At 41.9% G+C, this 12,757-nt stretch overlaps 1 protein-coding gene across 1 annotated transcript in view; it reads right to left on the minus strand.

Moving 5' to 3' along the window:
- The window catches only part of SYN2 (synapsin II), a 170,134-nt gene extending 157,555 nt beyond the window's left edge, over window positions 1-12,579 (minus strand). The window contains exon 1 of the mRNA XM_027666035.1: window positions 12,117-12,579. Within this exon, the coding sequence (XP_027521836.1) occupies window positions 12,117-12,484 (368 nt within the window). The 5' untranslated portion in view covers window positions 12,485-12,579. The remainder of the gene's footprint in view (window positions 1-12,116) is intronic.
- Window positions 12,580-12,757: the final 178 nt, after the last annotated feature.

Raw genomic sequence — 12,757 nt, forward strand, 5'->3', positions numbered from 1 at the left:
TAATGTAAACCTTAACACACATTAATTATAATCAGTGTCTCTCTTGACTCCTCTATCGTATTATTATTGCCAGGAAAATTAATCTTACCCTTGCGTACGCTGTTGCTGCTGGTGCACACCAGACATTCCTTCCTCAGTAAGGAAATGAATCAGCACAAAAATCCTAGAACAAGGGTCCAACTAAAAGAATTTAGGTAAAGTACAACCTGACACAAAATATCAACTTTCTAAATCCCATGCCTTCTGCATTACAACCCATACAAGAGATTCTCGTGAGACCCGTCTCCAAAATAGCTGAGTGACTTTTCACTGGACAATGGAAGAGCCTCCTTTTATTCCAGTGCAACCCAACAGCAAGAAAACTACAACCACAAATTATTTTCTATCTGGACTTTGCCCATCAGGGAAAATTCCTACAAATTCTTCTTAAAAAAAGAAATTATACTTATGTGTGCATACACACAAATATATCCGTCACTATGCACACTACTAAAAAAGGAACTTTGTTGTTGTTGTTTTAAGTGTAATACCCATTTATTTATACTTCATTGTAAAGACTTAAAATTCTTTTACTCTAAAATTTTAGAAGTACTACCATAAGCACTATGGTCATTTATTAATATATATAGTATGCAACAATTACATAAGGCTAAGGAAAAATAATTTTGGTTATCAGTTCAAAGACAAAGGCTTCATAAATAATTTTTCCTAATTAAAAATATCCCTGGGATTTTTATTTACCTTGAACAGCGGATGGCTGAGACAACAACTATTAAGTAAAACAAGTCCTGTAGTCACAGCACATTATTTAACCATATTGCCACTCAGTGGAATCAGACATATTTATCATGTTTTGTGATAAAATCTTTGTATCACACTTTCAGAATCATAAATCTGACATGGTGGCTTTTCTAATAATAATGTTTTTGGTCCTACAAAAGAAAGAAACCTTTGACATTTTTTAAAACTTTCTTCATGACAAACCATGATGAAGTGTGCATATACATAAAGAGCTTTCACTGGAAATGATCTTCAGCACAAACAAAACCATTGAAGCAAACTCAGACGTGCTGAAATGGTGCTGAACCTTCCTCTCTGGAACCATCCAAGTTCACCAAATGTGAGACTTAAGATACTGTGACTGATCTCATATTGGAGTTTAATGTACTAAATCTGCATTGTTTCAGTGGAATTATAACCAGTTTTATTAGTAAGAAATTGGAAGAAATAAAGAAGAAATGAGGTTAAACAACACAAACCTGAAGTTAGGCACGGAGCTATCTACACACACACCACAGGAAGGGCAAGTTGCTACTTTGGGTTTAAGATAGAAAACTTAATTTTTTTTTTCTTTTTTGGAATTCCCTTTAAATCATAACACTAAAAAAGGAGGCATTTTAACTTATGCTTCCTCCCTCCTCCTTAGGCTTGTTTTTATTTCCCCCATACAGTCACCCCTGGTTTCTCCTGCAAGAAGTCAATCTTATCACAATAAATGATCTTGGCATCTGCCACAATCCTCAACAGAAAGCAGTAAGCACGTAGCTTAGCAGATTTCAGGCCCTACAAACTAGGCAATTCAACAAAAAAAGTCAGTGTTTCATAAACAGCACAAGATTTGCAAGGTCAAAACTGGGAGACAGCAGCACTTCTTGCATGAGAGAACCACTTTATTTTCAGATATGCATGGAGAGTATCTAAACTCGCACTCAGTTCTGAAATTCCTACTCAGAAAGTTACTGGGATGAGGGTACTTTTACTTCTAGAGACAGGGACACATCCACACACAAATGTAATTTGGGATTTATTACCAGTCATGCCACAGGCTTTATGCCTTATCAACAAACACCAAAATAATTATCTCCTAATTAATTCCACATGAGAAGAGGAAATAGCCTCAAGCTGAGCCAGTGGAGGGTCAGGTTGGATATCAGGAGGAATTTCTTTCTGTCAGGCACTGGAAGGAGCTGCCCATGGAGGTTTGGAGTCCCCACCCCTGGAGGTGTCCAAGGAAGGCCTGGATGTGGCACTCAGAGCTCTGGGCTGGGGGACAAGGTGGGCATCGGGCACAGGGGGGACTGAGTGGGCTGGGAGGGCTTTTCCAACCTCAATGACTGTATGATCTGCAGGAGCTCTCCAGTAAGCAGCACATATTGCTGATAGTTTGATTTATGACTGTTTATGCTCAATATTTATGAGGAAACCATACCTATCACCTCTTTAAAGAACAATTTCTGTGCTTTCATCTATTCATTGTGAGATTCCCTAATGCTTAGTCACTTACAGTTTATTTCTGTAGAAGTAATATTTTTTAAAAATGGGGTTTAAGACAGGAAATTATAGCAACATTTTTTCCTAAAGGTCATATCAGTTTTGTTTAATCCATTTTCCATTTTAAAATATAGAAATATTTTAATAACATAAAAGATATAAAAAGAAATAATTCATTAAATTGAAGAAATCTACAAGTTTATATAAAATCACTTTATGTGAGTGCTTTAGAACAGAATGAAAATACTTAAAACATTTTATATGGGGCTCTGATAATATTTTATTTTTTTAATCACCTGATAAAAGTTCAAAGAAATGTGTGTATTTTTAATAACTCCTACTAGCAATGTGTTATAAACACCAATATCCATTTGGGTTATAAGGCTACAGAGACAAAATGATTAATCAAGCAAGGTCAAACATGGAACATCTATTAAAAAAAAAAAACCTAAAAGAAAGTGCATTTAATGGTTGTACCAAACCTGCCTTTTCTAAAAACTTCTACCACCTGGCTGGCTGATGGTGGCATGTGATGAGGGGCAAAACCAGTTCATCACACTTATTAGACACCAAACCTCTCAGAGCTGTTTGGGTTTAAAAAGGAAAATAGGGAAAGCCCATTTATGCCTCTCTCTGCACAGCTGGGACTAAGTCCTTAATTTCCCTTTTCCTGCCCCCACCTCTTATATGAGGAGCTCACAGTAACTTACAAAAAGTGGGCTGAGCCCCAGCAAACACGGGTGTTCGGAGGTGAAAATTAAGGGAACAGTGTTCACAGCCACTCCCAACTGCACTTACACAACAGAGTGACATCCCAGTTGTCTTCTACCTGCTCCTATCACAGAGACACAGGAAGGACACAGACAACTACAGCAAAAAAAAAAAAGTGTGCAAAAAAACCCAGGCTCTAAAAACCTGGAGTTCCACACTCTTCAGCACTGTCTACTGGACCAATCTATTAATTAAATGAATCCCACCGACATTTGCAATTCCAAAAGGAGCAAGCAGGTATGGGCTGGCAGCCCTGATCAGCATGCTCATGGATGGGCAGCCACAACCACAGCATGAGCCTCACACTTCCCTCACTATTCCCTGACACATCCAAAGGCACCAGGCCTCAGCTCCAGCTGAGGGAAACCCTGCACTGCTCGAGACACCTGAAGGAAAACCAGGAACAGCCTCGTCAGATGTAAGAGTCAGTGTCTTCTGAATGAAACATTTCCATCACTTTGGCTTGCAAATCTATAAACCCTAGTCACCAACTTTTTGTTAGGAATCAGTTCATTATTATTTGAGTATTGAGGGACACACCTGTGATGACAGTGGGTATAGCAAAAACAGCAAAGTCTTTATGCTTTTTGCAAAAGCTCAAACAAGTCTGCAGCTCGTGTTTCCATGAATACCTATCCCTCCAGCTGGCTGGCTGAAAGCACACAAGCTTTTCTATGAGAAGACCAGTTTGACTCAGCACAGATAAAGCTGTTTAATTAGCAAAGGCAGCAGTGCAATCAAGCAAGCATTTTTCATTCTAGCCCAAGGTATGACGCTGCCCTCTCACTCATGGGGGCTGTGAAGTCTTATCAGCTCATTGCACAATTTTTTCACCCCACAAGGTGAGTTCCCTCACCTTTGGAAACAGTACCATTATTGCAGGTAACATTTAATTCATAATTTATTGCTTCACTTTTTGTCATCTACGACATTGCTTTCTCTCTGCCAATTTACTCTTTTCCATTCTTGACAACTTTTCCACCTACTTGTAATTACCCTTTTCTGCTGTGTTTATCCAACCAGGTCTAGAATCCTTCTGTGGAGGTTGTATATGGAAACCTGACTGTTTGTCAGTCTCTTCCTCAGACAGAACTTCATACTTACATATTTTCACTAAGGTCTTATCATGTTTTTAAATGCAGATTGCAGTGTATCTTATCTACAAATGTATAAAAATCTCAAACATCAGCCTATTTCAATGATATTAAAGCAGATTCCCAAGAGCTAAGGTAATACAATTATGTGGTATTGGATACAAATTCTTCTATGATTTGCATGGTGCTATTAAGAACTGAGTACTAAAACTGCATATAGTGAAGTCACAGCTTTAAGAACATATGGATGCTGTGGGAATAGTCAGCATCAGTCTTTTGGAGAAACATGCTTTCAGCAAAAACATGTACAGTCTTCCGGTGTCCTACAGCGTTACAGAATGGCAAACGACATCCATTTAAAACAGATACAACTCAGAATACAAGAAGTCCTCTAGACACACTTTTTCAAGATGAAAAATAAGAAGCCTAATATTATAGGTTTTAATAATCTATTCTTTCAACAGATTATAATTTGCTACTGGCAAACCATTATCAAATTCTGAATAGATTGTAAGTAGAATTTCTTATTCTCCATTGACCTGCACCTCAGGAAGTCCCCCATCATCCCCATATCACCATTGGCCAATCAGAGCTCAAATCAGTCCAACAGTTTAATTACCTAGGCAGCCTCATCTCCTCGGATGGTAAGATTGATGGAGAGATGGACAACAGGTTAGCAAAGGCATATAGTGCCTTCAGAAGACTCCATAAAAGAGTCTGGCGTAATAAACACCTGAAGAAAAGCACCAAGATCAGTGTTTACAGAGCCATAGTGCTGTCTACTCTCTTATATGGATCTGAATCATGGGTCATCTACCGCCACCACCTGCAACTCCTCGAACGCTTCCATCAACGCTGCCTCCGTACAATCCTAAACATCCACTGGTCAGATTATGTGACCAATCCATCTGTTCTTGAGCAAGCAGCAGTCACAAGCATTGAGGCCATGTTGCTGAGAACACAGCTGTGCTGGGCAAGGCACGTCTCCAGGATGAAGGACCAACCACCACCTCCCTAAGATCCTGCTTTATGGTGAACTTGCCACCGGCTGCTGCAAGAGAGGAGCCCCGAAGAAAAGAGTCAAGGACTCCCTGAAACAACATCTCAGCCTTGGCCATATTGATCACCATAACTGGTCTACTCTGGCCCCCAGTCGGGAGGCCTGGAGACACCCCATCTATAACGCTGCGGATACCTTTGAGAACACACGCAGGATCACTCTTGAGGAAAAAAGGCAACGCAGAAAGAACCGTGCCTTGCAGAATACACCATCTAAGGAGTCTTTCTGCTGTGCCTTTTGCAATCGGACATGTCTGTCACGTATTGGCCTCATAAGTCACCAACGTGCCTGTAACAAACGTAGATAAAGCCTTCTCAAATCTTCGTTCGCGAAGCCCAGCCATGATGATGATAGTCTACAAAGCAGTTTGTTATTCCTTTTAACTCTCACTTCAGTCTCATTACTTTGAAATAAACCTACCTAAAATCCATTATTTCCTTGCCAATTTTTCCATTTACTTTCTGTGAAAGCAAACTTTAGAAGAAAATATTGGCAAACTTTTTTTTTCTAATACAACCTATTCAACTAAACATTTGATTATAGGTTTCATTATGTTTCAGAGATATTTCTGTTGTCTCTTCAAAGATCAAGAAGAAAAGAAAAAATTCACTTGAATCCTGAGCACAGGGAACACGAGTAGGATGGAGGAGGACAAGAGACAGAATCTGTCCAAATCTATAGTCAGAATCTCATATACACTAAGTGGCCTAAAATAACATTAGACCCTGTAAGAGTTTGTTTAGATAGAGAAATACACAGACTATGGAGGACAAAGTGTTTCCCACTAAGAGTTTTTTTAAAATTTTCTATCTAGTCAAAGAGGTAATCTCTATCCCATAGCGTGTTTTGCTATTTATACTAATACAGCCACATATTACACACAACAGAACTGTAGATAAACAGAAAAAAAATCAGCAATTTTATCTTGGATCATCTTAAAATACCAGCGCACAGACACTGCCTGGTGCTGTACCAGCTGGCTGTTTCAGTGAACAGACATGAAACACAACTTGCAGGAGGTTGCTGTGCACTCCAAGCTGAGGTTGTTACCATGTTCCACACTGCAGGGAGCTCAGCTGCACCTCCTGCTGTTCACACCCTGGCCAGTGGGCACCTAAAATTTAAATGATGGATGAAGAACAAGTGACACAGTTCAATGAGCTAAACTTCACTGCTGCTTTCACGGTAAATGAGACAGAGCTCAGGATAAACTTCACCTTGCTCTGCAGAAACCCACGTGGTTTCCTTCGTGTGCCTGTGCCCTCCCAGCCCACAGACACATGTGCCTGCATCTCTCCTTTAATTGGGTTTTTATTTTGATTGCAAAAGCAGAGAGCCGTTAATGCAGAGCTGGAAACTGAAGTGTGTGCTGGGAAGTAGTGCTGATCTAATTACCTGCTTGTAAGGAGCTAAGTATGCACTGTCTTCATGTAAAATCTGGTTGCCAGTTCCTTTTTGGAGTGCTAGGGCCTCCATCCAAAGGCCATAACTACAGTTAGACTGAAATGTCTCAAAAAGATAATTTTGAAACAGGAAATTTTCATATGAAGCAAAAATCAGAGAGAAATCAAAGTAAAATCTTTATCCCCCTTGCTCAGTTTCAGGGGTTTTAAGGAACCTGTTGCCTCCTTGAAAGATTACAGTGTTATCTCAAAGGCAAGGTTACTTTTACTTTAATATTAGGAGTTTCTTGTTGTAAAAGGCTCAGTTGTTAATTAGCATTTTAAATTAGTAAAAGCCACTTAGTATATCACAGAATCACAGACTATTCTGAGTTGGAAAGGACCCCCAAAGATCATCAAGTCCATCTCTGAAGTGAATGGCCCATAGAGGAAACTGAATCCCTTACCTTGGTGCTATTTGCATCAAGTTTTAACAAACTGAGCTACTGTATTTTTTTTTCCTTCCCATAAAAAGTACATCTATTAACAAGATTACCTTCTCCTTACACTCTACATTTGACCATTTGGTCAGTTTTAAGAGCTTAGACTCTTCTAAAAAGCAGACTTCTTACTCCTCTGCAACACCACTGGCCTTGCCTCCAAACGTGTCTCACCTTCAACCCCTGTCAAGGGATCCCTTCAATCAGTAGCAGTTCCCCGTTTGCCCACACCCTGGGTTTCCCTCCCCATTCCACATCTGGCTCCATCCTTTATCCTGGTGGCAGGATGCGCTGTCTTGCCAGGAGGCTGGCAAGGACACTGTCCTTCTCCAGAGTCATCCCAGAGGACTGGAGAGTGCTCTGGCAAAGCACTCACCCTCATTTATGCATGATTAAAATCAGACGACACCTCCTAAAACTGGAAAACTTGCTAACAGAAAACTTACACTGAACGCAATAAAAACCGCATTTACTAAATCAATGTGTTACAATCAAAAAGGAGAAATGAGAATTCTTGTCCAACTGGAGTAAGGAAATACTAATTAGTTATTCACAACTGAACCACTGAACAAACTGAAAAGAAAGACTGCAGTGAATTCTCATGGCAGTATATTCATGCAAACTGGCAGTTATCCTACATAAAACAATCACATATGTATTTTTAATTGAAACTGTTTCCCACCTTCTAGTAAATGCAAAACCCAAACCAAGCAAACAACAAAAACACCCCTAAGAAACGCATGCTGCTCACTTTATTACATTTTTGTATCACAAACCAGTGTTTTTCTGCACTATGACAATAGTGTTCATATTAAAAACATTCACGATGAGCAATGTTTGCCCATAAATGACAGTCATTTTAAAACAGAAAGTTTGCTCTTCATATAGCACTTGTCCCAGCCATTTGGGGATTATCTTTCGGGCCTATCACAAGATGACTAACTACCGAGGCAGTAAATATTGAAAGAGATGTGTAATCCTCTGGGGAAAAAAAAGGGTACTGATACTTTTAACCATATTTCTGCTTAAAAATACAAGAACAAAATTTTCCAACTTGATACTTCTTAGTTTCATCGTTGCTGACAACAAGTTTTATATTCAATCTTTAAAGCACAAGACAGACAAAGCGATGATTAGTTTTCAATATTGAAACAGCTTTCTAAATATTACACATAAGCTGTTAATAAAGATAATAATCTATACACAGCATTTTGGCACCTTGCCACTGATGTATGGACTCTAATCAATTGCTTGTTCAGCACTGAATATTCATTTCTTTTTGTGTACAGAACAAAATGGTTATTTCCTGAGAAAATTAAAAACATTTTAAAATAAACTTATCTAGCTGAAAATTTAGACATTTAGTGCAAAGCAGTAACTAGGAAATGAGAATTAAAAGAAAAGGTTAAGCAAGCTGTCTAGGTTTTAATATAGCTCTGTCACTAGTCTCCTGGATGACCTTGAACAAATTATTTCACTTCTTAGTTTCCTCCATTTGTAAAGCTATCAACAAAGATCCCTAAAGCTGTAAAACAGCCATTGTCCTCTGCCACATCAAATCATCATTAAACCTAACAAGTGTTTCTTGAAGCTTTTCCGCAGTGCCAACAGATCCACAGAGAATCTGTGAATCAGGCTCTTTTCCACTACGTCTTTAATTACTTTGTAGGGTTCTTAATCAGATATGTCAACTCAGAAAAGGGTTCTGGACATCAAGGTATTGAAAAGGTCTGTTCAGTGCACATCTGCAGTTGAAAAAAACGTCATATTCAAATGCATAAAGAATAGCCCTGACAATAAAATCAGCTTTTTCAATGCCCTTATGTAAATTAACAGTTCAGTTCCATTGGAAGGAGTGTTTGCATTACAGGCCACCTCCTCCGTACAGTGCTGTTGTGCAACAACAGAAAGTTTCAAAGATAATTGGTGAAAACGATTGCTGGCTCTTTGCTTCCACCTTAGGATCACAGGATCATTTACTGTATAAACTGACTAAGAGAAAGTCTTCCAGGAGAACCAGAACCAACAAAGACCACTTGTCCTGGATTTGTCTCTGACAGCTGACTACAACCTTCCGCCTGTTTTTCTGTTTTCCTTTCACTTGCCACTGAGGCACGTGTAAAGCTACAGTAGGCAGAACGGCTTTGACATCATGTTATTTTGCAGTCCTGCCTTCAGAAGAAGACCTTAGAGGGCTCTCTCCTCTATGTGGCTGCAAGTTTCAGCCAACGTGTAGGAAAATAGTTATCTTCCACAGCTCTAACATGTGTTGGATTGAGAAAGGAGAATAGTTTGACACAACAATTGTATTTTCTCTTCCCTTAAGAAGTCAGGTAACATAGCAAAAATAAACAAACTAGTAGAGATAAGCCAATTCTCCCAATTTTTACTCTGTCCTATCTCATAAAAGTAAAGTAATTTTCAAGGCTTGCATTAGGACAAACCTCTTAGGGCAAGAAATTGAGGAAAGGTGTCATTGAGATCAAGATTATAAAATGCAAGCAACAACTGAGCGTTTGTTTCTATGTAGAATATCCCATAGGATTCCATTAGCCACAATAACAACGTTGGGTTACTAAATTTCAGGCTTCAAGTGTGAGTCAATATTTCATAGAAATAAAATATATTAGAAATAAAATGTCCCTTTGATGCCAGAGTAAGAGAGAATATCCTTTGCTGACAGATGAATGTGCTTATGCTTCCCCTGACCCTGGATGAAAAGACGATACTGAATCAGCAGGATTTCAGTGTGATCCAGACCAAAATCCTTTGATTTCTATTGAAACTGCAATCCAAAAGCAAAACATACACTTTCAACCTAAGACAAACAACAAAGCATCACAAAAACAAACACCCAGCATATGATCTTCCTCTCAGGATTAACGTAAATCAGCTGGAATGGTTCCTCAGGAGGCTCTAAGAGATGATTTGGTGCTGTTTTTCTTGTTATTGACAGGGTTTGCTCAGTGCATCACATGACAGCAGCTCTACGAACCTCCTCTTGCTAAACTGCAGGGCAGTGCAGGGAGCTGGAGCCACCAGACACTGACACTCACCTGCTGCCAGTTCCAGTCTTCCTTTTTCCCCTCTGAATTATTACACATATTCCATTTTAGCCCTTATAGTCAAATACTATAGCAGATCAATGCATATCCATACGGACATCCGCACTCTCAAAGGTATGGAACAAACTCTCCCACACGTATTACGAGAATACACATATATCCAGAGTTGGAAGGGACCCACATACATACGTTTTTCAAAATTTATTTTATAATCTTCAGTTACAAAATTACTAGTTTCTTGGAGAGGAAAGAGCCAGTACAACAAATTGTTCTTTCTAGAACTATTATGTATCCATGTCACATTTAAAAAAAAAAAGCAAAAGCAAAAGCAAGTAGGCATGAGTAACCTTGGGCACATTTGTCACTGCTGGAGTGCTCTTGGTGGCACTCACTATGCAGAGCTTTAAAAGCTCTGCCACTATCAACAGATTGTGTTGATTTGGGGTGCATTCATAAAGTACGTAAAAAATGCCACGTTCACAATACACAGGATGGCTTCAGTAAGCATTGAAAAAATCTCTCAGAAACAAACATTATGGACATATAGAGTTATTGAATTTCCCAAGCAGAAATCTGTGCACTGTAGAATATGAAATAAATAGATGTTTCTACAAGGCAGTGAGCAGTGTCCATGGATGCATCTCCATGACGTAGGTACAGAGCCTGCCTTAGTCTGGCAGATACAACAAATCTTTTTTTTAAAAAAAGACAACACACACAGCTAACCACAAAACCAAACACAGAAGAAAAAAACCTGAAAATTGTAACAGGTAATATTATCTTAACATTAATAACATAGTTGCTACAAATAAAGGCTTACATTTTTGTTTCAGGTATTTTATTTAAAGTAGCATTTTAAAGCAAATTGGGTAAATTGGATCAAGTCATAGAACTGCACAAGTCCATTTAGACAGTAAGATTGTAAATTTGAGAAGCTGATAATAAAATATTCCCACAAAAAAACCCCACAATCCCTTACTGAATGATGTCAGTATTATAAAAACATACTTGTTTTACTCTGTAATATTTTAAGGCACTGTTAAGACCTTCTATACTGTAATTAGCAAGAGCGAATGAGACAATTCACAGCTTGATGTGCAGATACACATGGAAACAAATGAGAGAAGGATTAATAAGAATATGTCCTTCCTATAAACCACAGCATCCACTGGAGCCGTTCGTGATAAACAGGTCTGAAACAGCCATAACCTCTCCTGCTGGTACCAGCCAGGCACGGGAGAAACGAGCTGATGTACAAGTTTCAGGTTTTGTAAATGCCGCATTTTTAATGCTGACAGTGGAAGCAAAACACTCAGCCCAAATAAAACCTGCCAAGTTGATTAACCTAACCACACGAATTCAAAGGGCTACGGTAGAACCGAGGGCTGGTCCTCAGCACTCTGAAGGACCTTCACCCGAACGCGCATTTGAGACGCTGCCACAGAAGCAGCGGGATCTGCGCGTCAACAAACCTGCTCGTAAACACGAATTAACACACGTAACGCTACAACCACACGCAGTTCCACACAGAAATTCGTGCCGAGGACACCTAAATCCTACCTGCCGCTACACACGGGTGCTTTATTTCTCCAGAGAACACAGGATATGCTTTGTCAGGGCGGTAAATACGTTTTATTCAGTGTTGTGTGATGGAAAACAGATTTCACGACTAGTCAGGCGCTCCGGGGCTCGCTGGTTTGTGCTCCATCTTCCAGATCGTAACGCTGCGCTCCAGACCCTCAGCGGGGCCAGGCAGCGGGAGTCCTCTGCCTGGCGGGTGTGGGGGGCTCTGCCCGGCGCCCCGGCCACTCACACCCGCAGCTTCATCCCCCGGGGCCCGAGGCGCGCCCCTCCGCCCCAGGTGAGCCCACACCTGCCAGGGAAAGGATCCGCGGGGGAAGGGACCGCTGTGAGGATGGGGGAAGGACATGGGGGGAGGAGGAGGGCGCGGAGGGGCATGCGGGGGCACCTACCAGTCCGTGTGCGGCTCGTCGATGACCAGGAGCAGCTTGAACTTTCTGCCGACAGCCGCGGAGACGGCGGAGGTCGCGTCCACCAGCCCGGCCGAGGCCGCCGTCTGCTTCACGGCGTTGGAGAGGGAGCTGAAGAAGCTGCTGCCCGTCGACTGCTGCGGCGGCGGCGGCTGCTGCTGGGGGGGCGCGGGCTGCGGCGGCTGCCGGCGCTCTGCGGCCGGGGAGGCTGAGGCGGGGGCCGAGGAGCCCGCGGGAGGCGGCGGCGGCGGCTGCTGCGGCTCCGGCCGCTGCAGATCGGTCATGTAGCCATTGGGCAGGTTAGCGATGAAGCTGCTGTCCGAGAGCCTGCGCCGCAGAAAGTTCATCATCTGGCCGGGCGGGAGCGGCGGGGCTGCGGCGGGAGCGGGCGCGGGCGCGGGCTCTGCGATCCCGATCCGCCGGCGGGAGCGGTCGCCGCCTCTCTGCGGCCGCGGCGGCAGCGCCGCCTCCCCGGCACCGGCACTGCCCCCGCCCGCCGGCAGGGGGAGGCCGCGCGCGAGCCGGGCGGGAGGGGCCGCGCCGGGCCCGGGGCGGGAGCGGGGAGCTGAGGGGGGGGTCCGGCCCGGCGGCTGAGGGCCGTAAATGATCCCCACGCTGAGGGG

Source organism: Corapipo altera, unplaced genomic scaffold, assembly GCF_003945725.1.
Source record: "Corapipo altera isolate COAL_440 unplaced genomic scaffold, ASM394572v1 101, whole genome shotgun sequence".
NCBI lineage: Eukaryota > Metazoa > Chordata > Aves > Passeriformes > Pipridae > Corapipo > Corapipo altera.